Raw genomic sequence first — 27011 nt, forward strand, 5'->3', positions numbered from 1 at the left:
ACATTTTTCTACTTCTTTTATTCTCTTCAGTTAGTTAAAAACATTTTTTTCCCTAGCCAACCTATTATTTTTCTACTTTATTTTTTTTCAAATTTATTATTCACCTTCAAGGAATTCTAACAGATTTTATCTTTACCTACTTATTAAATAATTAATATGAAAATTTTTGAGATTGTGTGAAACAAAAAAATTGGACCCAGGGATGCTCCACCACTGAACTACATCCCCGGTCCTTTATAAAATTGTTTTAAGGCAGGGTCTTGCTGCATTACTCAGGCTGGCCTCAAACTTGCAATCCTCCTGCCTCAGCCTCCTGAGCTGTTGTGATCACAGATATGTACCACTCTACATGTAGTTCTTATCCTGAATTTTCAATGGCAATGCCAAGCCTCCATTAAGAGAAACAACTCCAGATGGATAGACCTCCCATGCTTGCAATTCCAGCTGAATCAGGAGGTTCCAAGTTTGAGGTCAGTCTGGGCAACTTAGTGAGACCTTGTCTCAAAATAGAAAATAAAAAGGGCTGAGGATGTAGCTGTGTGGTAAAGCATCCCTTGGGTTCAATTCCTAGTACTAGGCAAACATGAGAGAGAGAGAGACAGAGTGTAAATGAATGAAACAAGTCCCAGGGTGAAAAAGCTGAATCAAAAGAGGCTTGGCTGGGGGTGTCATTCAGTGGTAGTGCTTGCCTAGCAACCCCTGGGTTTGATCCCCAGCACACGTGCATGCATGTACACATACACACAACAAAAAAAAAGCTGGCACTATGAAACTGGGGACCGGAGAGTGACTATGAGAGCCCAGATACCAAATGTTGCTTCTGACTAGATGCGTCAGATTGCTAACGGCTTCCAGCAATCTAGCTAGCTAGAAGTCCCTTACTTCCCTTTGCAGGATCAAACTTTGGTAACAGGTATAAGAAAAAATACCACACAACCCAAATTTTGTATGTAGATCAGTATTTTAGAAGAGATAAAAATATTCCATTGAGACACTCAGCAAAGTAAAACTAGGAACTTACCTTTCGAAGGATATCTTCAGCTAATGTGAGGAACGCCTTTTCAATGTTTATATTTGCTTTTGCACTAGTCTCAAAAAATCTAATACCATGCTCCCTTGCAATCTAAAATAGAAGCAAAATAGCATTATAAAATTATCACATATGAGTTGTCAAGTTGTTACAACATCAACTGGTGTAACATCTTAGGGAATACTAATTTTATTCTGTAGACAATAGTCTGAACTAGAATGTATAAAGCAGATTATTTCAATGAGTCAAACTCTTTTAGAAACGTTATGTGATTTATATAATTGCTGCTTGCTATCTGTATGCTTTTGTTTTTTATTTGTTCTTTTTAGTTATACAAGAGTCTATTTTGACATATTTATACAAATATGGAGTATATCTTATTCAATTAGGATCCCAGTCTTTGGATGTATGTAATGGTGAGATTTCCTGTACTGTATTTATATAGGTACACAGGAAAGTTATGTCAGATTCATTCCACTGTCTTTCCTATCTCCTCTCCTTTCCCTTTACTCCCCTTTATCTAATCTCTTCAACTTCTATTTCCCCTACCCCCACACACATATAGGTTTTTGATTGTCAAATTTTGGAATCATACTAATTGATTTCTTTAAAGTCCTAAGATGAAAAACTAAGAATTCTTGATTTGTATTTTTCCTTCTGTAGCTTAAATGAAGTTAAAAATACTATAGCCATAAATCTGATTATCCCATAACATGTTGGATATGTAATGAAAAAATATTCACTCAAAAGATAAGCTAGTGTTTCCAAAAAGCATTTAAAAAAACTATGTAACTAGCTTAGTGCACTTATCACCACCAGAATCAAAACAATCAAATACAGAATTATCTTCACAAAGAAGGGTCAGCATTGCCTGTAATCCCAATGACTCAGGAGGCTGAGACAGGAGGACCGCAAGTTTGAGGACAGCCTGGGCAACTTAAGGAGACCCTGTCTCAAAATAAAAGGGCTGGGACGTAGCTCAGTGGTAAAGTGCTTGCTTTGCATTTGCCAAGTCCTGAGTTCAATCTCCAGTTCCAAAAGAGACAAAACAAACAAACAATAAATGGCTGGGTGTAGCTCAGTGACAGATTACACCTGGGTTCAATCCATAGTATTGCAAAAAAAGAAAAAGAAAAGAGCAATATATCAATTTCAATAAAAAAAACTCTTACCTGTTCTCCTTTGCCTTTAGGTACAACTCTTTTATCGTCCATATCACACTTGTTTCCTAGTAACATTCTTTCCACATCTTCATTGGCATGCTAAAATGGAATGACATTTTACTTTTACACACTACCATGCATCATGACTTAATATTTTCCAAACATTTTATTTTTCTCAATTAGTGTCATTTTCATAGCATGAAAGTTTTAAAGAAACTACCCTAAAACCTGTTGAAAGCTTACACAAATTCTTAAATTACCTAGCAAAAGAGTTACAGTTCCTAAGAAATATTCATGCCAAATGTAATTTCCCCATAGAAGAGGCTGTCTACTTTCTAGATATAGTCTCACCAAAAGGTGACACAGGCCAAAGACCTGAAACTGGAAATCTGTAACGCATAATCTAAATCCACGCTGGATCATGGTATTAGATTTTATAATGCAAAAGTCCTAATTTAAAATTTTATGAAGTCTTTCATGTCTCAAATAACTACCACTGCTGGATTACAAGAGGCCCACACACAAGAAAAATCAGTTAAAAACAAAAGGTTACCTCCATCGAAATCACAATGACCTTTTTTTCCTCCCAAATAGCCCAAAATATGAGCATATATATAAATTATAGGACTATAAATATGCCACAATGAAACTCATTATTCTGTATAATTAAAATGCACTACAAATTTTTTAAAAGTGTAATAACTGTCAGTAGTAATTTTAAAAGCCATTTTTTTAAAGCCTAAAAAAAAAAAAAGCTTAAAATATATAGGGTTGGCGATGTAGCTCAGCAGCAGAGCATGAGGTCAGTGAAGCACTGGGCTCGATCCCCAGTAACTAACTCTCACACACACACCCCCAAGATTCACACTAAATCCCCAATTTCAAGGCTTACTGTCAATCAAATCAGTGTGGTATTGGCATAAAGGCAAACCTATAGACTAATAAAATAGAACAGAAAGTCTATAAATAAGTCTCCCATTTATATATGGCTAAGAGAGCCTCAATAAAGGTGCCAAAACTCATCAATGAAAAAAGAACATGGCAATAAATTCCTGAATTATGGCACTAAAAATAATGGCAAAAGAAAAAAGTACACACACTATATATCATCAAAATTAAAAACTTTGGGCTGAGGTTGTGGCTCAGTGGTAGAGCACTTACCTTGTATGTATGAGGTACTTGGTTTGATTCTTAGCACCACATATAAATAAATGAATAAAATAAAGGTTCATCAACAACAAAAATTTTTTTTTAAAAATTAAAAACTTTGGCAAAACAAAGTATCAATCAAGGCAGTGAAAAAAACCATAAAAGAGGAGAAAATATTTGCAAATCGTGTATTTGATAAGGGATTAGTATCTAAAAAGCTCAACAACAAAAAACAACTCAATTATAAAATAAGCAGTCGGGCAAGGTGGTGCACACCTGCAATCCCAGCAGCTCTGGGAAGCTGAGGCAGAAGGATTACAAATCCAAAGCCAGCCTCCGCAACTTAGTGAGGCCCTAAGCAACTCAGTGAGATTCTGTCTCTAAATAAAGTATAAAAAGGAGCTGAAGTTGTAACTCAGTGATTAAGTGCCCCTGTGTTCATCCCCCAGTACCAATAAATAAATAAATAAATAAGTAAGTAAGTAAATAAATAAAAATAAGCCAAGAACCTACACAGATATTTCTTCAAAAAAGATAAAGAGCCAGACGCTGTGGTACATGCCCTAATCCCAGAGACTTGGGAGGCCGAGGCAAGGAGGATTACAAGTTCAAGGCCAGTATCAGAAGCTTAGTGAGGCCCTGAGCAACTTAGGAAGACCCTGTCTCAAAATAAAAAATAAAAAGGGCTCGAGATGTGGCTCAATGGTAAAGCACCTCTAGGTTCAATCCCCAGTACTTTAAAAAAAAAAAAAAAAGATAAACAAATGCAAATCAAAACCAAATTGAGATGCCACTTCACATTCATTAGTACAGGTAATTAAAAAAAAAAATCAGAAATTAAGTACTTAAAAATAAGAAAGCAAGCAGTGACAGGGATGTGGTGAAATTAAAATCTATATTCCTTCTTAGTGGGGAATACAAAATGCTAACAATCACTGTGGGAAACAGTTTGGCAGTTCCTCAAAGTTAAATGGAGAATCACCAAATGATCTAGCAATTCCACTTCTAGGCATATAACCAAAAGAATTTAAAGCAGGGACTAAAGGAGAAATGTGTACACTAATGTTCATAGTAGCATTATTCACAACAGTGAAAGAGTGGAAACGATCCCAGTGTCCACAGACAGATAAAAGAATAAATAAAATGTGATACATACATATAATGGAGTATTATTTAGTCTTAAAAATATTCTGACACATGTCAGAGATGAGCCTTCAAGACTATGGTAAATGAAATAAACTGGTCACAAAAGAATAAATGCTGTACAACTCCACTTATATGAGGCACCTACAATAATTGAGGCAGAAAGAGAGATGTATGCTAGAGGTTGGGAGAAAGGGGAAATGAGTTATAATTTAATAGAGGTCAGTTTAGGAAGATGAAAAAATTCTGGAGAAGGATGTTGATAATTGTATAACAGTAAAATCTGTTAATGCCAATTAACTTGTTATCAAAAAAAGATTACATATATCAACCACAATAAAAGTAGGTTGTGTGGTTGGTTTTGTGGTGCTCAGTACTGAAGCCAGGGCCCTCCCTTGCTCTAACCCTGAGCTATATTCCCAGACCTAAAAAAAAAAAAAAAAAAAATGTTTAAAACCAAAAACATGAAACACCAAATGACTGCAGTTGAGTTATTTCATTTCCTACACATAAGACAGCATACCCAAGGAAGTTACATAATATGTAACGGTTTAAATGGAGACAAAAATGTCAGGGGTCAGGGACAGGTACCTCTTTAAGTGGGATATGAGATGCCCTTAGTATCAAGGTTAGAAAAGAAATTATACAAAATATTATAAAAAAACAATCTAGGGATTCTGGGGTCTTATCCCCTAATTTATGTTATTGCTAAAACAAAGGCAACTTAGCAAATGTCCACTAACAACTAGCAACAAAGCAGGTGCAATGTGCTAAAAATGGTTAAGAGACATTCTTAATTTGGAATCTGTGGATGTACTTCAAGGGCTTCAAGAATTCTAAATAAATACAACAAAATTTTCAAATTATGTAAGGAAGTATATTGTTTTCTAAGTCTGTAAATTCCAAAAGATGTCCTACTAAAATCCCACAAACTACAGGATCACTGATCTAAAAGGCTCCAGTAATGAAGTGTGTATTGGTCCAGTCCCCTGAAATAATCTATCAATACCTGAATGCTTCAGTTAAGTTTCCAGAGACACTAATGTGAACCCCCACTAAAACAGAAGACAGTTTAAGTACAGCATTAAAGACCACTATTCAACTAAGGATACTCATAAGTTAAGGCACAAGCAAGCCAATGGAAGGAAGCCAATAAATGATCAATAAAGTACGAAAAGGATAAAATTCCATTACACGTAAACAGAAGAGTTAAGGTATTTTGAACCTGGTTAAAAAAAAAAAAAAAAAAAAAAGTTTTGACAATTTGACCACCAATTTACATCCTACTATATATACCTCCATAACCACATACATTACTATTCTGAGGTTAATGAGGAAATGGTACAATTCTAGAGCATAAATATAACTCGAGCTTAAAAATAGAACTGAAAGTAAACCTGAAAAAATATGACCTTAAGGAACCCTGAACTATTTAATGTGGGTCCTAGAGCAGCAGCATTTAATGTAAGACAATGGTGATCACACCCTGGTCCTAGCACAAATTAAAATGGACTAGCCTGTGCCCAAACTTGCTGTACAAGTTCCTCTTCCACTCTTTAACCTTGGCTAACTGGTGGGGTTAGGTACCTCTTAGCAAAAAAGGACATGGGAAAAAAGTCAATATTAGGTTCAAATCAGATGTCATTAAAACATCAGCAATGATCTGGAAGGCTTCTAAACTATTCCTTTCTCTTTAGAATTGATGCATATGCTTTTTCCCCCAAGACGGGAAATTTGGAATTGCATTTGGACTGACTCATGGTATATTGTATTTACTGTTAAAATTTCATTAAGAAGTTAAAAAACTTCTGTTCCATTAATGGTGTTCAGAAAGAGCAAGTACTTCTTAGTATGACTAATGACCTATATATAAGCAAGGTGCTCAATTTTATATAATATATTATGTTTTTGTGAGGTTTCATTACATTCCTAGCTAGATGTTGTGATTATCAGAAATGTTTTTCAAAGTATTATATTTTAGTAACAGAACTGCATTGTGCCTAAACCTGGCTCCTTAACTACCTTTGTTGATAATGGGGGTCAAACCCAGGGGCACCTTACCACTGAGCCACATCCCTAGCCTTTTTAATGTACTTATTTTTATCTTGAGACAGGATTTCATTAGGGGCTGAACTTGAACCTGCCACTCTCCTGTCTCAGCCTCCTGTGTCACTGGGAATACAGGCATGTACCATCATCCCCAGCTCTGTTTTTAAAAGGTTGTTTTCAAATACAGAAGTGAAAAACTATTACATATCCGACAAAGATATATTTCTGAGTTCATTGAATAATAACACGTTCCTCCTGGTCTAGGAAGCTTTCTAAGATCTACAGTGAGGCTAAGAAAATAAAGTACCTGAGAAACAGCTAGAATATGCTTCTCTGAGTAATGAATACAACTGAAAAGTTCAAAACAGCAATGAACAGGTTGGGGATATAACACAATTGGTAGAGTGCTTGCCTTGCAAGCACAAGGCCCTGGGTTCAATCTCCAGCAACATAAAAAAACAAAAACAAAAATAGAAACACAGCACTGCACAAACCTTTACAGCTAAGATTATCCCTACATAGTAATACTAATGCACCAAGCACCAAGAAGTTAACATAGGCTCCACTGCCAACCTAGGGTCCACAGAATTCAGAATGTACAGAACTTTTTTTCATACGCTTTTTTATGTCAACATGCATTTTAATATTTTTCATTCAGATGCACAGAACCTGTACAATCATCAGGCAAAACACACAAAGACAGGACAGATTGGTAGATGCACCACATAGACACATCCACAGTGACATGTTTATGCAGGAGCACAAACATGTCTATTCATATATATTACACATCCAGACTATAACTAGCTTAAAAATCAACTTATTTCCTAAGATACTAATACAAAGAGATGAGTTTAGATATGGGGGTGGGGTATCTCTCAATTTCAGCACAACTGATATTCTGAGCCAGATAATTCAAGGGGTTTGTTCTGTCCATTGTAGGACATTGAGCAGCATCCCTGGCTTCCACCTACTTGATTCAAGTAGCATTCTTCTTGTGCCCCAGTTGTGGCAGTCAAAAACATTCCCACATATCACCAAGTGCTCTCTTAGCGGTTAAACTGCTCCTGATTGAAAATCACTAGTTTGGACAGAGAACACTGTCCATTGCTAAATAAATTAGAGGTGGCAAGTAACTTAAAAGGATATTTAAATTCAGTAATTAACCATGAAAACACTTAAAAAACCAAGGTGTGTTTCACAAACATAAACTCACGAAGTTGTTTTAATATGCAAATAGTTAAGAAGAACCTGTCAAAAAAATTAAAGCATATGTTATAAAAACTGGAGCTAACGAATATCTTCCTATATTAGAGAAAAAACATGAAACTAAGTTTCCTAAGGGGTTGTCTAAACTGAGGCCTTTAGTCCAAAGCACCTCTTTCCCTGAACATCTCTATAGCCAAGGTAGTTATGATCACTGAGAATTCAGTACAATTGTGCTTTAAAGAGTTAAGTCTCTTGGGCTGAGGTTGTGGCTCAGTGGTAGTGCTTGCCTAGCACGTGTGAGGCACTGAGTTCGATTCTCAGCACCATATGAAATAAATACATAAATAAGTAAAGGTATCATGTCATCAACAACAACAACAAATTTTATTTTTTAGTTATTCTTGGTGAAATTCAAAGGCTTGGACGCAGTAGTGATTCCAAAAAGAAGCCACCTAAGTTGCAGCATGCTTTTATAAATTTACTTTTATTAAAAAACTGGTATCTTCACATACAGTGATATGGCATTTTTTTGGTTAGATTTTTTTACTGTATTAGTACTCTGTATATTTTAAAATTCCTAGAAGCAATATAACATTTCTATAATTTAAAAGCAATTTTTAAAATTAGTAGGGAATGTAGTTCAGTAGCAGAGTACTTTGCTTGGCATGCATAAGGCCCTGGAACTGATCCCCAGCATCACCCCCAACACACACAGGAAAGGGAAAAGGGAAAGGGAAAGGAAAAGGGAAAGGAAAAGGGAAAAGGAAAAGGAAAAGGAAAAGGAAGAAAATAACTGAAGCCAGGCATGGTGGCACATGCCTTATAATCCCAGCTACTCAGGAAGCTGAGGCTGGAGGCTGGCAGTTTGACACCAGATGGGCAACTTAGCAAGACCATATCTCAAAATGTTTTAAAAAAGGGGGCGGGTAGGGTTATAGGTATATATATTCAGTGGTAAAGTACCCCTGAGTTTAATCCCCAGTAATGGGGCGGGGCGGGGGGTACTCACTGGTAACATTTTCATTTAGAGACAGGCACTGTAAAAAAATCATTGGTAGTTTCCATTTGGGGCCATCTTATAGGATAGCCATCCAGTTTCTGGAAAAACTAGTAATTGCCTTGAATGGGGTTTTATAAATAGACTGGCCAAAAGTTTAAGATGGAAGCATTTACATGATTTCTAGGTCTTACCTCATCTATGTTTCTAAGCCATTTGCTGATGTTTTCAAAACTTTTACCATTGGTGATGTCATATACTAGCATGATACCCATTGCTCCTCTGTAGTAGGAGGTTGTGATGGTGTGAAATCGCTCCTGGCCTGCTGTATCCCTGAAATAAACAGTCAATAATTTTATTAAGCATTTTGATATTACTACATTACAGATAAAGGACAAAACAGCAGAATAGTTTGGTAAAGTAGATATTAAAACACTGTATCTATCCAGGCACAGTTGCCTGTGCTTGTAGTCTTAGCTACTCTGGAATCCTTGAAAAAGGAAGATTGCTGGAGTCCAAAAGTCTGAGAGAGCAGCCTGGGCAACATGGGGAAACCCCATCTCAAACAAAATACAGAAAACAAAAACAAGCAAACAAACCAACAACAACAAAAAAGACCCTGAAAACCCACAATCTACCACAAAGCAAAACAGAACAACCACTCATTTAAGTCTTAATTGGCAAACAATTATGGTTTTTCTTAAGTATATATACATAAACACTTTGTTGAAGGAAGTTAATGAGTTAACCATACTGAATGAAAATCTGGAAGGGAAAACATAGAAAGAGATAAATAAAACTCTGGAAGTTATTTAATACATACCCAGCAAGCACCATAAAAACTCTTGGAATTCCATCTTATTTAACCATTTAATTGTATTATGTAATACAAAGGCATGTGAAATTTTAAGAATATTTAAGGACAACAACACAACATTTAGTATCATTTACAAAAAGTTGTAAAGATAACCTAATTTATAAATAGTGACAGATATATGTAAATAGCATTTCTTTATTATTTAATGCCTTCATGCCAAAGGTTTAATATATATTTTGCTCCAGTAATTATTCCCTCTCATTTGCATCATCAGATTCTCTCTCTTCTATGGATCATCATTCTCATCACTACTCTTTACCACTGAGCCAGTTCTTTTTTTTTGAGCAGTTCTGCTAAATTGCTGAGGATGGCCTCAAACTTGTGATCCTCCTGCCTCAGCCTCTGAAGCTGCTGGGATTACAAGAGTACACCACCATGCCCAGCTTCCACCTAACATTTTTTAACTTTTATTTTGAAATACAATTATAGCCTTAGAGGAAGTTACAAAAACAGTACAGAGAGGTCCTGAGTACCTTACCCAGCTTTTCCCAATAATAACATTTTATAAAACTGTAGAATAGCAAAACCAGAAACTGACATTAGTACAATCTACAGATCTTGATCATTCAGACTTTGATTTTTCTTACTATGCAATTACTTGTATATGTGTGCATACACAGTTTTCTACATTTTATCACATACAAATTTTTGTAGCCAAGACAGAGAACTGCTTTCATCACCACTCCCACAGTCCCTGAACTATGGCCAATTACTAGTTTTTCATGTGTAAAATTTTATCATTTTTCAGAATGTTATATAAATAGAAATCACAGTACACTACCTTCTGTAATTGGCATTTATCATTTTTTTTTTCAGCATAATACCTTTGATCCTATACAAGTTGTTCACGTAATATGAGTCTGTCACATTTAATTGCTGGTTAGTATTCTGTGGTGTGGATATGCCACAATTTGTTTACTCATTCCCCAATGTAAAGATTCTTGTGTTGTTTCCAGTTCTTGGCTATGAAGTTTTATGAACATTCATGTACAGGTCTCTGGGTGGACATATTTTCATTTCTCTGAGATAAATGCCCAGGAATGTTAGTTTTTAGTCACAAGTTTAGTGTGTATAATTGTTAAACTTTTCTAGAGTAACTGCTGTGTTACACTTCACTAGCAATGAATGAGAGATGTATTTCTCTATATCCAAGAGCGTTTGATGTTGTCATTAGTTTTTGATTTAGTTGTTACAGAGTTGTTCTAATAGGGCACATGCATACAGTGATGCTTCATCATTTTATTTATTTCTTTATGAAGCTGGACATTTTTTCATGTGCTTAATTACTTGTCATTCATACATCCTATGATAAAATGTCTGTTTCCTATCTTTTGCCCACTTTCTGAAAGAGAGATTTTTGTTTTATCTGTGGTGCTAGGAGTTAAATCTAGGGCCTTGCATGTAATAGGCAAGTGCTCCACCACTGAGCTACATTTTCAGTCTTTTTTATTTTGAGACAGAGTATGGTTAGATTGGTCAGGCTGGCCTTGAACTTGCAACCTCCTGTCTCAGACCCTGAGAGGTTGGGATTACACCATCATACCTGGCTGCTTGCTTGCTTTCTCTTTCACTGGTGACTTTTCAAAGTTTTTTCATATACAAGCCTTTTGTCAGGTCTCTGGTTTGCATATAGTTTCTCCAGGCCTGAACAGGTATTCTTTTCATTCTTCTGAACAGGTATTTTGTACAGCAGAAGTTCTTAATTATGTTGCTCAATTTACTGATTTTTAAAAATGAATCAAGTCTTAATTCCCAAAGATTTCTCACATTTGTATCTAAAAGTCTATGGTTTATTAAATTGATCATATATTTTGACTTAACATTGGTACAAAGTATTATCATACTGCTTCTGCACCTTTGCCAAAAATCTACAGTTTATGCTCTAGTTTAATTTTGGGTTCTTTATTCTGTTACAATGACCTCTGTGCCATGTCTTCCCCTTTATCATACTATCTTGGTTTACTGGTTTACTGTAGCTAAATAAGACGTTTTAAAGCCAAATGAGTGATTTTCTTCACTCATTTTACTTTGTCAGAATTGTTTAAGCTATGCTACTCTTTCCATCCAAATTTAAAGATAAGCTTGTCAACATTTACAATAAAATCTTCACAGTACTGGTTATTGAACTCAGGGACTTTTTGCAAGTTATGCAAGTGTTTTATCACTCAGTTACACCTTCAGTTTCTCAGGAGCCTTCTTAAGAGTTACAGTTGCTTCTTCCCTACACTCATTCCTCAGCCAATTCCTTTTGGTAAACACTGAACTCAGGGCTTTGCCCTTGCTAAGCACATGCTCTATGCACTGAGCTGCATCCCCAGGCTCACTGAATCAACTTTAAACAAACTGCTATTAATAAATACCCAATGCCAAGACTGCTCTTTGAAATGTCTTCAATATCCTTCAGCTTGACAAATCCAAGAGTTACTTCCTTTATTAATATATATCTTTATCACTAAGCAGGATTCCACATAGTTGACTTCTTTTACTTCTCAAAATACTTTATACTCATGACTTTCGAGATACACATTTTTGTTCTTTGTTCTCTGTCACTGGCTGCTCCTTTTCAGGATCTTTTGCTGGCCTTCTAAGATTCTGAGATGTTAGGCTCACACAGTAGATGAATAATTTTCTTTAAACATGTTTGATCTTTTTCTTTTTTTCCTTAAAAACTTCCAATAGCTTCAAATGGGGAAAGTAATATACTTTTTGAACAATGATGCTGGAACAACTGAACATACCCAAGCAAAAAGTGAAGTCAGATCCCTACCTCACACCACATAAAAAAAATCAACTCAAAACATAATCTAAGCTTGGCCTAGTGGTACATGCCTGTAATCCCAGCAATTCAGGAAGCTGAGGCAGGAGGATCACAAGCTTGAGACCAGCCTAGACAACTTAGCAAGACCGTGTAACAAAATTAAAGGTACAGCCAGGCACAGGGGCACATGCCTGTAATCACAGTGGCTCGGAAGGCTGAGACAGGAGGATCATTAAGTTCAAAGCCAGCCTCAGCAACTTAGTGACGCCTGAAGCACTTCAGTGAGACACTAAATCTAAATAAAATATAAAAAAGGGCAGGGGATGTGGCCCAGTGGTGCCCTTGAGTTCAATCCCAGGTACAGGAAAAAACAAAGGGGGGGAGGAGTGGGGGAGGCCAGGCACAGTGGCGCATGCCTGTAATCCTAGGTACTCAAAAAACTGAGGGGGAATTACAAGTTTGAGGTCATAAGAAACTTAGGAGGACCCTATCTCAACAATAAAAAGGGCTGTGGTTGGAACTCAGTTGTAAAGTGCTTGCCTAGAATTTGAAAGGCCTAGGGTTCAATCTTCAGTATCAAAAAAAAAGGAAAGAAAGAAAAAAGACATTTCTCCAAAAAAGATATGTGAATGGCCAATTAAAAACATGTAAGATGCTCAACACCATTAATCTTAAGCCAAAAGCAAATCGAAACTACAATAAGATACTACTTCAGTTCCTCTAAGATGGCTATGAACAACAGTAACACATTAGTAAGAAGTACGGAAAGTAGTATACTTATATGTTACTGGTGACAATGTAGAAAGATGCAGTCATTACAGAAGTCTGGCATTTCCTCAAAACATTGAACAGAGCTACCATACAATATAAAAATTTTTGGTTCTAGGTATAACCAAGAGAAATAAAAACATGTTCACACAAAAACATATACATGAATATTCACAGCAACATTATTTGTAACAAAATGTAGAAACAACCCATATATCTGTCAACTGATAAATTAATAAAATGTGGTATATACCCATACAAGAGAATATTATGTGGCCACACATAATATTCACAAAAAAACAAAACAAAAAACATGTACAAGGCCCTATGTGTGATCCACATCATCAAAAAATAAATTAAGTACTGATACAAAGACAATATAGACCAACCCTGACAACATTATGCTATATCAAAGCAGCCAATCACAAAAGATCATACACTGTATGTTTCCATATGTAAAAGATGTCCAGAATAGGAAAATCTACACAAAAAGTAAATTAGTCAGTACCCTAATGAAGAGATTGGGAGAATTGGGTGTGAAAGGTATATGGTTTCTTTTACAATGGTTGTATAACCTTACAAATAAACCATAAAACAAATGAATTATACATAATAAATGAATAACTATGTGCATGTGAATCATGTCTTAATAAATTCATTACAAAGCAAACAAACTAAAAAGATAACCAGCTTTTTTTAAAAAAAAAAAAAACTTCTAATAGCAACACCTTATAAGTAAAATCATTTCCAAACTCTTTACTCTGGGTTTTATAAACCTATTCTTTCTTCAGTCTCCATTATTATGGGCATCCTTCTCTCCAACCAGAAGAGTTACATTTTTTCTCTTGTCCCTCAATACATAAAGCTTGCACTTTTGCCTGTATTTTATTTTTTCCCTTGGTGCTGGTAACTGAACCCAGGGTTGTGCATTTGCTCTACCACTGAGCTACACCCCCAGAGTTTTCTGTAAAAGCTATTCCCAATGCTTGTACATGATTGGCTCCTCCCCATCGTTCACATTTTAAATGTACTTAATGCATTTCATTTCTCAATTTATTCATCAACTCAAATACTTACTGAGTATTTATGTGTTAGGCATTATGTAAAGATACAAGCAGAACATGGACTTGGAGTTCACAAGTTTATCCTTAGATTCCACCCCTCCCAGTTGTATGGTCTTAAAGGTCCTTAAGTACCCTTCATTTATAAATAATAGGAGGAATATTTTCCATAAAATAGGCAAAAAGGCCACTATATGAGACTCAAAATTTAATTCCATATTTTAAAGATGTACTAACAATGCTCTAGGTCAGCTGCCTCTGAGGATGTTTTACTACATTAAAAGCTCTCTAGTTTGTAATACCAGTGAACTGGGAGGCTGAGGCAGGAGGCTCTCAAGTTTGAGGCCAGTCTAAACAACTTAGCAAGAACCAGTCTCAAAATAAAAAAATGAAGCCAGGCATGGTGGCGCACACCTGAAATCCCAGCAGCTAAGGAGGCTGAGGCAGAAGGATTGCGAGTTCGAAGTCAGTCTTAGCAAAAGCAAGACACTAAGCAACTCAGTGAGATCCTATTTCTAAGTAAAATACAAAATAGGGCTAGGGATGTGACTCAGTGGCCAAGTGTTCCTGAGTTCAATACCTGATACCTGACACCCCCAAAAAGAAAATAAATAAATAAAAAAGAAAAGAGATGCAGATGTGGCTCAGTGGTAAAGGGTTCAATTCCCAGTATCAAAAAAAGAAACAAGAAAAAAATAACACCTCTCTAAAGTTAATACTCATCTGTGCCTTAAAGCTGCTTCACAAGGAAAACCCTGGCTTTGTTTGCAGTCTATTTCAGTTACAAGGGTAAGATAAAATTGTTTTCATTTAGTTAAATCAAAGACCTGGTTGGATTTTCAATATTCTTAAGAAAATGTCAGTTCTGTCACATGCTCATTTCATCTCAAAATATATAGGTCTGTCCTTTAAGACAAACAGAAATCCTATTGATTCATTCTACAAGTATTTGTTGAGCAACTATTATATGCCAGACATTATTCTAGGCAATGGAGATAAAGCAATAAACAAAAGAAAAATTGTTGCCTTAATGATGTTTATTCTATTTCAAATGGACAACAAATTATAAAAACATGGAATGAATGTCATAGGGTGACTGATAAATGCCAATTAGACAAAAATATACCAAGAAAAGAGACTAAGTTTTCTTTGAGTAAACACCAAATTGCTGATGCTGCCAGTGTTGTGGAAGGCCGTAGAGCAACTGAGTGGGTGGGTTGAGTCTCAATTTGGAGGTTTTAGCAGCAGTAACCAAGCTGAGACTGCAGCCAAGGCCACAGAGCTCATGGAGGAAAGGTCAAGGACAGGGAGCAGCTCCCAGTGACTACCCTGTGACACATGGTCAAAGACATGAAGATTGAGTCCTTGGAGAAGAGCTACCTCTTTTCCCCATACAGAGTCCAAGATCATTCACTTTTTTTCTGGAGATATCCTCAAGAATGGGGTTTTAAAAATTATGCCCGTCAAAAAGCAGACCCCACTGGCCAGTGGACCAGGTTCAAGGTTTTTGTCACCATCAAGGACTCCAAGAGTCACATCTATCTGGGTGTTCAGTGCTCCAAACAAGTAACCACTGCCATCCACAGAGCCATTTTTCTGGCCAAGTTCTTCATCATCCAATTACAGTAAGGTTAAGATAAGTGAATATTCCAGAGTCTTTTTGCAAGGTATCTGGTCACTGCAGTTCTGTTCTGGTGGCCAATTCTGGTACCAAGAAGCAAGTAGCCTTGTCTTAGACCATGTCTAAGAAACTGTTGCTGATGGTTGGTATCAAAGACTGCTACGCTGTGGCTAGGACCAACACTGTCAACTTTGCCAAGGTCAACTCTGATTCTATCTCCAAGATCTACAGCATGTGCACATATGCTTTGTCTTTCTCTCCCTCTTTATCCCCATCCCCACCCACGCCCCGCGACCTCAAGAGATTATGATTGCAGATAGTCTCCTTGTCAGGAATCCACTGACCATCCTATCAAGATCCACATCAGAATCTCCATTACAGGAACCGGGATCCAGTTATGGCTACTATGTAGCATTTTAATGCAAGAAAAATAAAGTTAATTAATTAGGCCTATAAGATTGATAGATAGACAAACTGACTGACTAGGGCTAAGGTTGAGTGTGAGGCAGGAAGTGCAATTTTAAATAGGGTGAGAGAAGGCTTCACTGATAAGGTAAAGGGAGTAAAGAAATATGCCATAAAGATACATGAGAGAAGAGTGTTTCAAAAAGAACAAGTGCAAAATTTTGGGCCTGGGACATAGTTAAGAAATAAATTCAGAGGGTCAACAGAAGAGACTAATATGTAAGAGATGTGGAAGTGGAGCAGGGAATGCCGATTATATAGGCCTCTGCAAGGACTCAGCTTTTCCCCTGAGTGAGATATGAAGTCTATAGAGGATTTTGTTAAAATAAATATCTTAATATTTTGTTGTTGTTTTTTGTAAAAGGGATTGAACCCAGGGCACTTAACCACAGAGCCACATCCCCAGCCCTTTTAATATTTTATTTAGAGACAGGGTCTTACTAAGTTGGTTAGGGCCTCACTGAATTGCTGAGGCTGGCTTTGAACGCAGGATCCTCCTGCCTCAGCCTCCTGAGCTGTTGGGATTACAGTCATGCACCACAGGACCCAGCTCTGATGTCTAAATCAGTGTTTAAAATGTCATTCCGTGGAGGCCAAGGATGTAGCTCAATAGTAGGGCCCTAGGTTTTTGGCTCCAGCACTATTAGCACTATTAAAAAAAAAAAGTCATTTTGTGTGCTATGTTGAAAATGGGTATGGGGCCATGGGTGTGCAGAAGCACAGTTAGGATGTAATGCAGTACTCATCCAAAAAACTGCAAAGAAAAATGTCACTTCGAAAAATTAAAAACATCTCAAAGGCATGCTATTAACTCTACTAGGTGTTACTCTTAAATCAGGTTAAGTGAGCAAGCCACTACACAGTCACACCTACATGTCTATGTTTGTATTTGCATATTTATATTCTCAGACTACAATTTTTATCCCATTATCTTTTTTATTTTGTCTGCTTATTAATAATCATTACAGGGTTGGGGTTGTGGCTCAGTGGTAAGAGCACTCTCCTAGCATGCGTGAGGCCCTCAGTTTGATCCTCAGCACCACATAAAAATAAATTGTGTCCACCTACAACTAAAACGAAATATTAAAAAATAATAATCATTCAACAAACAGCTTTATAGAATCTTATTGTTTGGGCTGGGGTTGTAGCTCAGTGGTAGAGCAGCTGTCTAGCATGTGAGGCACTAGGTTTAATTCTCAGCACCGCATATCAATAAATAAAATAAAGGTCCATAGAAAACTTAAAAAAAAAAAAAAAAAAAAAAAGACATTGTTTGTTCCCCACTTGTTTTCTGGCACTGGCTGCCAAGTTTACAGATAAATTCTACAGACTAAATAAAACAAATAAGTTGATATTTATAAGGTCCATTATTCTCATTTCATTCTTGTTTCATTATCTCTTACTAATCTTATGTATTCAATTACAAAGTGGGAGGTATAATTATAAATGATTTCATTAAAAACAAAGGTATAAGCAAGGCCTGGTGGCACATGCCTGTAATTCCAGTGACTCGGGAAGCAGAGACAGAATGATGGCAAGTTCAAGGTCAGCCTCAGCAACTTAGGGAAGTCCCAAGTAACTTAGTGAAACCCTGTCTCAACATTTAAAAAAATTAAAAGGGTTGGGGGATGTAGCTCAGTGGCAAAATGTTCCTGGGTTAAAGCTTCATCACAAAACAAACAAAACAAAACAAAGGTCTAAATCAGGTGCTGTGGTGCATATCTATAATCCCAGTGACTCAGGAGGCTGAGGAATACATAAATATAATACAATAAAACAAAGGTCAGTCTCAATACAGAAGAAATAACTTAGTTCTTTCTGAACTGGTAAAAAAGAAACACAAACCAATCAATAATTCTCACCACCACCGAACTCCATTTAGAGGGGCTTAAAGTCTCCTACTTGCAATGCAGGCTGGAAATGTACAGATAAAGAATGTGCAGGACCTGGGCTTCTAGTAGTGTCTAACAGCTGTAGTGTAGGAGGTACAAGACACATTTCAATTTTGTTGTAAGTAATAACTATTTAGAGAAATCCTTCAGAGCACTCTACTATGAACACCACTCCGAACACTTTCTGGCTCTTATATGCTTCCTCTTCCCCATGCATTCACGTTACACAATAAGCAAATTATATATACGCTTCAGAGTCAAATCTATGACTAAATTTTCCACTAAGAAAGAACTCTTATAAAAGAGGCTGCTTATATTTAGCTAAAGTTTTATCAACAGAACCTAGAGAGGGGCTTTTATATTATATTGCTGGTTAGTTATAAAATACCAACATAAAAGATGTTGAAATAATAATGACCCCTCTGAAAAGATAGGTAATCACCACTTTGTGTTCAAAAAGTAAGTTTGTTTTGATCCACGGCAAACTACTCCCTCCCTTCTTTGAATTTTGTCTCCTTTATCTTTGTGAATCTCTTATATCCAATTATCCTTTCCTCTTTTTATATGATCTCTCTGTTAAACATTTTTAGCTTTACATATCCCCTTTTCATTTGTACTTTTCAGCATGATTTTATCTGCCCCACAATATGGCCTGGGATCCTTCATCTCAAAATTATCCTTTTCTTGATTCCTGCCTAGATTCTCATTATACCAGTCCCTACCGTAAACTGTTAAGGTTATTAACAATCTATTTCAAACCAAGGAATAGGGTCCTTGCCTCTCTCTTAGCTAAAGGGCAACTTCTTGCCCAGGGCTAAAAATAGCCACAGATGTTTGTTCAATGGTCAAATTATTTTTAGGTTGGCATACACACTTATGCCTAAGTCTAATCCAATCCAGTAAGCAAAAGCAGGTGTTGAGTATCTAAAGAGTAAACATTGTACATGTTCACAATTTCTTTTTGTCACCATAAAACAGACTTCTAAGCCTGTTTTCAAAACTATTCAGTTTTCCTCAGCTATTACATTTTTTTCCTTCCCAGCCTACTTAGTTAGATCAGGTTTCTGACTATAAGCCAATGGCAGTAGATTTTCCTTACATAAAAATGATACACAACTGAGGGAACATTGTGAAATACTCTCTTCCCCAGTGACATGTTATAAAGGGAGTGATATGTTCCTAGGAATTAAAATAGCTTATTTTCTTAATTGTTCAAGTCCTACAAGTGCGGTCAACGAAGCTGTGTACTCTGCCTGCTACCATGACAATTATTTTTAGTCTAAGCACCGATAGCAATAGCAATATGCTCTTCAAGACAGAGACACCATATTCCATAACTCTGTGTGTGTGTGTGTGTGTTAACACACTGAAGTTATTCCTTACTTTATAAATTAGGATGTCAAATTTCACATGTTGAGTATTACTTCTATAAGAACTATAAAATAAGTAATTAAACTGTGACAAAATTCTAACAGTAAATAAGGAGGAGTGACGGAGAATGGGATAAAGAGGATGGAGAAAATAATCTAGAGAGGATGGTCAGTGAGAACCTCTCTACAGAAGGTGAGAAGTGAAGGATGAACAGACACCAACCAAAGTCATTCAGTCAACAATTATTTACTAAATATCTGTATTTGCCTAGCTTTGTTGTAGGTGGTGGGAATATAAGCATAGAATAGACAGAAGGGATCCCCACCCTCAAAAAACTTGCATTTTAGTGGGAGAACAGTAACAAACACATTTTATTTTATTTTATTTTATTTATTTATTTTTTTTTTGCACCTCCCGCCCCTGGACAAACACATTTTAAATGTAGAAACTTCATATGCTGAATACTATTATGACAAAGATAAACTAAACTAAATGTTATGGTACCTGGAAGGAGTGGGTTTCTACAGCTAGTCATCACAAGCTTCTCTGAGGGTAATGCTGAACTGAGATCTGGATGAGAGAAGGCATTTGAATGATGAGAAAAAGCATTGTAAGCAGAAAGAACAGTCAAAGTACAAAGGCCCTAAAATGGAAACATGCTGGACATGCTCAGGGGAGCACAAATAGCCACAGGGGCTAGAGCAAAATGGTGAAAGATGAGGTCAAAGGGGACCAGTAGCCAGACCTCTGAAATGAAAAGGTACTTTACAATGCTCAGTATAACTATGGGCAGAGGGTGAGGGTTGGGAGGATCCACAGCCATAGGAATTGAAAAAAAAACTTCTCATGTTTATAGAATTAAGAGAAGACCAGTTGGGGCTAGAAACTATACACAAGAGAAAGTAACTGGCAGACAAAGATGAAGTCAGAAAGGTGGGTGGTAAGGAATTTAGATTCAGGCTTTGGGCTTTCATTTGAAATGCAAAGTAAAGTCAAAATTGGGGGAAGAAATCAGAACCATGATCAGATTTATATTTGAGAAAAGGTCACTTTGGTTATTGTGTGGAAGAAGGTAAAGGGCAAGAAGAATCTGTTAAGATAGTAAGAGCCTACTAGAAGAGGTAATGGTGGCATGGACTAGAGAGGTCTAACATTAGAGATGGAGAACTATATATGGATTCTAGACATTTTGGAGAAAGAATCATTAGGGCTTCATAATGAACTAGACATGGGGGCTAAGGGAAAAGTCAAAGATGAGTATCAAGTATCTGGCACCTTAGGTAAGCGGTTAATTCAACAAAACAAAACTACTGATTTAGGGTGACTATGTAAATGCAAAAATTTGCTACTTGTACATGATACTAATGCTGATAGTGACAGACATTCCTGACAGGTCACCCTTCAAAAATAAAAACAAAGAGCAGGTAGACTTCAAGTTATCTATTATGGCCATTTTCTTGGCAAGACCACTCTTTATGGAAAAATGTCATGATATAGGTATATTGTGGTGGAAACTGCAGATCTGGGATTTAAAACGGCACAGCTCTTCTCTGTCAGCTAAAAAGCTATTTTTGGCCTAGATACATATGCCCTGGCTAGGGAAGACATATCCCTACCCTTATACAACAGATAAGTTGGTTGGAAGATTTGTTTGGAAAGAAAGCAAGACATGAAGATCATTCAAAGAAGGAAGAAAAAGACATAAGCTTTAGCACAGACTGAAGGAATTTCAACAGTAATATTCAATTACAGAACAGGCATTTTCATGATGGAACAAGAATCAAAATATATGTATCTGAATTCAAGAATATAAAAATCCCCATGCTTTCTAGTAGCAAATGAAAGCAAAGCACTAAGGATAAGAACAAATTTTTAAATTTCAAGATATTTTAAGCTGGGAGTAATGGAGCTTTTCATGCTAAAAGACTTCTTGATGCTAGGCACAGTGGCGCATGCCTATAATCCCAGCAGCTCAGAAGGCTGAAGTAGGAGGATCGAGAGTTCAAAGTAAGCCTCAGCAAAATCGAGGAGCGAAGCAACTCAGTAAGACCTTGTCTCTAAATAAAAAACAAAACAAAACAAAAAAAAAGGGGGCTGGTGATGTGGTTCAGTGGTCAAGTGGCCCTGAGTTCAATCCCCAGTACACCCCCCTTCCAAAAAAAAAAAGCCTTCTTGAATTATCCTGGGTAGTTTCTAAGATCCCAAATCATGGCCTCTTTCTCCTTGGTATGTAAGCATGCAGAATGTTTTATCTCAGGTGTTATTAAAAAGAGTCTAGCTGGGGAGCTGCAGTTGTAGCTCTGTGGTAAAGCACTTGCCTAGCATGTGTGAAGCACTGGAAGTTGCTCAGCACCACATAAAAAATAAATAAAGTGACATAAAAGTATTAAAAAATACTTTTAAAAAATGTCTAGCAGAGTGAGGTGGTATAGACCTCTAATCTTTGCAGCTTGGGAGGCTAAGGCCGGAGGACCACAAGTTCATGGCCAGTTCATGGGCAACAGAGCAAGTCCCTGTTTCAAAAATAAACAGGTCAGGGGTGGTGGTGACACCTATAATCCGAGCAGCTCAGGAAGCAGAGGCAGGAGGATCACAAGTTCAAAGCCAGCCTCAGTAACTTAGCAAGGGCCTAAGCAATTCAGTGAGACCCTGTCTCTAAATGAAATACTAAAAAAGGGCTGGGGATGTGGCTCAGTAGTTGAGCACCACTGGGTTCAATCCCTGGTACCCAAAAATAATAACAGTAATAAATAATAAATAAGTGTAATTAAAAACAAAGGGTAGGGTACAGATGTAGCTCAGTGGTAGAGCACTTACTTAACATACTTGAGGGCCTAGGTTCAATTCCTAGTACCACAGAACAAAAGTCTAAAACTTTAAATTAGAAATATTATAATTTTTATACTGTGCTTGAGTTTTATAGTATAGTAGAAATCTTTTATATATTAATCTCGAAGCCATACTGGAGGGCTTACTGTTCCTAAAGACCATCTTTAAAGGAAGATACTTCTTTTTTGAAAGAAGGGTTAGCTGTTTGTTACGTTTACTTGTAAAAGCTACATAAAAACTAAAAAGATAAAGGGAGAGAAATATATAAATCTACAAGGTCAAGGAACAGAAGAGAAAGTTCGTAGAAGGTGGAATATCAGGGCAAATTCAGTAGGACAAAGGTTTCTTACCTATTTTATAAAGCACAATATATATGAAAAAAAAATTGCTCTGTGAACTTTTTTCAATTGCACACACAAGTATATGTACATTTATACCAAGCCCCATGCCCTGGTGGGTATTTAATGGTTTAAAACCTTAATATAAATAATTTCCACTAAAAAATACTGCTATTATAAATTTAGTCCATGAGTCCAGGAGTGGAGGCCCTTGCCTGCAATCCCAAATTGCTCAGGAGGCTGAAAAGCAGGAGGACAGCAAGTTTAAGGCCAGTCTAAACTACTTAGAGACCCTGTCTCAAAATAAAATTTTTAAAAAGGGGAGAGGAGACCACTGGGGATGTAGCTGTACCACTGCAAAGCTCTGGGTTCAAACCCCATTAAAAAAAATAATAATAATAATTGGGGGTAGTGGAACACACCTGTAATCCCAGTGGCTCAGGAGGATGAAACAGAAGGATCACAAGTTCGAGGACAATTTCAGCAATTTAGGAAGGCCCTAAGTAACTTAGTGAAACCCTCCCTGTCTCCTCCACCACCCCGCCCCCCCCAAAAAAAGAGGGGAGCAGAGCTGGGGATGTAGCTCAGTGGTAAAGTGCCCTGGGTCAAATTTCCAGTAATAAATAAATGAATAATAAAAAAAGGTTAGGGATATATAGCTCAGTGCTTGCCTAGCATGTACTAAGTAATGGGTTTAATTCCCAGTACCCCCACCAAACGTTCATGATTCAGAATGAATGCAAATTCGAAGAACTGTATTGAACATTTGTAGGTAAAACTATACAAAGTTAATTAAAAATAATGCCTATAATTTTCTTTTCTTTTTGTGATGCTGGGGATCAAACCCAGAGCACGTGTGTGAGGCAAGAACTATACCACTGAGCTAAGTCCCCAACACCCTCTTTTTTTTAGTACCTGGGACTGAACCCAGGGGCGCTTAACCACTGAGTCACATCCCCAAGCCCCATTTCCTTTTTTAAACTTTGAGACAGAGTTTCACTAAGTTGCTTAGGGCTTTGCTAAGTTGCTGAGGCTGGCTTTGAACTTGAGATCCTCCTGCCTCAGCCTCCTGAGCCAACTGGATTACATGTGTTAGCACTGTACCTGGACCAACCTCTTCTTTTTAATAAAAAGCTTAAAGCACATTGAGAAAAATTAATAATTTAGCTCGAGATTCTCAAAGCAACTAAAGAATTATAATTTTAACTTTTCATATTGGATTCCTGTGAGCAAAGCATAGTGCTAAAGCCTCTACGTAGATTATTTCATGTAATCCCATGGACAACAAAATCCTTGGCAATAATCTTTCTACTTCATTGAAAGCTCACCTGATGGTCTGCTTTAGAAAGGGAAATCTAAAAGTATCTAGACAAGTAACAAGGAAGAATTTCACTACCAAACCTTAAGGAACCTGGCATTCTGCTAATAAAGTGAGTAAATTAGCATCACTTACCATATCTGTAGCTTGATCTTCTTTCCTTGTAATTCAACAGTTTTGATCTTAAAGTCTATTCCTATAACATAGGAGGAGAAAAGGAAAAGTTGTAATTGTGGCTTTGTGCTTGCTACAGTAAAATTCACTGAAATAAAAATGCTTCATACTTGGACTAGAGATGTAAGCTCAGAGGCAGAGATGTTTAACATGTGCAAGATCCTGGGTTTGATCACCAGAACCACTCAAAAAAAATAAATAAATAAATAAGCTTTATACTTTCAAAACTTGTTTGTGTGATTCTAGATATATAGATTAAAGCACATCTTAGCAAATGGAGTCTACTATTTTAAGCCTGAGTAATATAAAATCCAGGATAACAGTATAAATAACTACACTGAAATTTGAGTTTTTACAAATTAGGAATAAGTAAAATTTAAAATATCTAATATTACAGTTGGAGATTTTAACATGCCCTTTCTTAATAAGTGATTTTTAAAATGTGGGCAGAAATTTAGTAACAATACAGAAGAACTGATTTATATGCTTATCAACCAATTTTACTTAATTCACATATAAACCTATATTCAACACCAGAAAATACACTTTTTTTTTTTTAAAGATGATGGGGAATGAACCCAGGGCTTTATACTGATAGGCAAATGCTCTGTCATTAAGCTACATCTCCAATTCCACACTCTTTAAAAATATAAGGGTCATAAAAGAAGTTTCACTACATTTAAAACTACTGGAATCATACAAAGTATGTTTTCTGACCACAACAAATTATAAATTAACTGGAAATCACTAACAAAAACGCATCTGGAAAAATTTCCAAGTATTTGGAAATTCATGGGTCAAAAAAATTAAAATGAAAATTAGAAAAAAAAATTCTTAAGCTATAATGGAAACATAACATTAAAATTTGTGGGATACAGTCAGGCACAGCAGCACACACCTATAATCTCAACTACTCTGGAGCATGAGACAGGAAGATACCAAGTTCAAAGCCATCCTCAGCAATTTAGGGAGACCCTGTATCGAAATTTAAAGATAGACAGATTGGGTTGGGAGTGTAGCTCAGTGGCAGAGTACCTCTGGGTCCAACCCCCAGTACGGGAGGTGAGGGTCTTGCGGGGGCGGGGGGGATACAGCTCAAAGTGGGGTCCAGAGAGAAATTTACAGCATTAAAAGTTTACACTAAGAGAGAACACTTATTCTGTTTTACGCACTGAAGTGTTTCCTGATTCAAGAACTGAAAATAAAGCCAATGAAGATCTTTTTTTTTTAAATTTCTTAGTTGTCGATGGACTTTTATTTCATATATTTATTTATATGTGGTGCTGAGGATCGAACCCAGTGCCTCACACATGCTAGGCAAGGGCCCTACCACTGAGCCACAACCCCAGCCCTGAAGATCTTAACATAAAAGGTTTATGTCAAGAAATAAAACTAAAACAAGCATTGCTTCAGAAGAATACCAAAGGAATAGATTAAGTCCGTTAATTCTAAAGTATACACCAAAGATTAGAACTACCCAAATTTCTAAAAGTATACCCATCCAGACTTTATTTTGCAGTGAAAAAGTTACTAGAGAAGGTAAAAGTTTGAGTTACAAATTAAACATAAGATTAAAGACATGTGGCAGCCCTGTCACAAAAATACTATTAATATTATGCATATCCTTTCTATATGAGAACTCTGAAACTGCTCTATTGACTACATCATCTTATGGCCAATGATAACAAAATAGCCCATGTGTCCTTCAGGTGATAAAATGAATAATAAACAGCTAGCAAAAAGAAAAGTGGGAAGAAGGTGCCAATATTTCTGTTTAGAAAATACAAAGTAAGTAAATTTATAAAGATCAAGCCATGCAATCCTGACAACAGTAGAGTTAACAAGTTTCCACTACAAAATATCTGCAAATTCTGCCTATATCAAACACATTTTCATAAAACAAGAGAAATTCCTTTGGACCCAAAACAAAAAGGAACTGAAAACCAGAGCAGATAAACAGGTTTTCATTGTACTTTAGAAATGACAGGGTTGGGGGAAACACAACCAAAGAGTTTGGATTTGTAACAGCCATGCTGGGGACCGAAGAGGAGGTTCCAGGTCTTTGGGAAAACAGAATGTTGGAACTAAGCCCTTTGCCTGAAACCTAGAAAGGACTATAGTTTTAATAAGGATCACCTAGGAAACAGAATCTGCTCATTGGCAAAAAGTGATCCTAAGGAAGCTTCTGACTGGCCTTGTGTGTCATTCAGCTTTGGGAATCCATATTTACATAAGAAGCGGTCAAGGGTTACTAACAGCAAATGTAATAACTGAAGGTACAAATCCTTTCATGGGACCTTACAGAATTCCCAACAATAAAGACCTACTGGATACTAGATAATAATTCTAAATAATGAAATAATTAAGAAACATTAAGTAACATGAAAATTATCCACATTTAATAAGGGTTAACAGACACAAAGCCAAGCTGAACCCACAAATTTTCAGAATATAAAATAATTCTGACAGGATTAAAATTATTGTTTTTTTTTTTTTAAATGAAAAAAAAAAGAACAGTTACCATAAATCAAGGATCAAAAGTCTGCACTAACATTTTTACCAGTAAAAGCGTGAGAAAAATAAAAGGTGGTAAGTTTTAAGTTTGACCTAAAAATTTATCCTTTTATTGCAATTCCAGTCACAATGATTTTTCTTTGTTTTCTCAGTCCTTTCAGGATAAGTTTCTAGTGTACATGATACACCTCTGCACATCTTTTTTCATATCTCTGACTTAATACATGCTACTTAATAAAACCTCTCCTGACCCCAATTTTCTTTTCCTGGTAAACCTCCATTTAT

General features: G+C 36.5%; 1 protein-coding gene across 1 annotated transcript in view; it reads right to left on the reverse strand.

The window, feature by feature from the left end:
* The window catches only part of RAB10 (RAB10, member RAS oncogene family), an 87037-nt gene that overhangs the window by 4163 nt on the left and 55863 nt on the right, over nucleotides 1-27011 (reverse strand). Inside the window, exons 2-5 of the mRNA XM_079111091.1 lie at nucleotides 24174-24234; nucleotides 8935-9073; nucleotides 2203-2292; nucleotides 1022-1123 (exon numbers count right to left, since the gene is read on the reverse strand). Of these exons, the coding sequence (XP_078967217.1) occupies nucleotides 1022-1123; nucleotides 2203-2292; nucleotides 8935-9073; nucleotides 24174-24234 (392 nt within the window). The remainder of the gene's footprint in view (nucleotides 1-1021; nucleotides 1124-2202; nucleotides 2293-8934; nucleotides 9074-24173; nucleotides 24235-27011) is intronic.

Source organism: Sciurus vulgaris (genome assembly GCF_902686455.1).
Source record: "Sciurus vulgaris genome assembly, chromosome: 14".
NCBI lineage: Eukaryota > Metazoa > Chordata > Mammalia > Rodentia > Sciuridae > Sciurus > Sciurus vulgaris.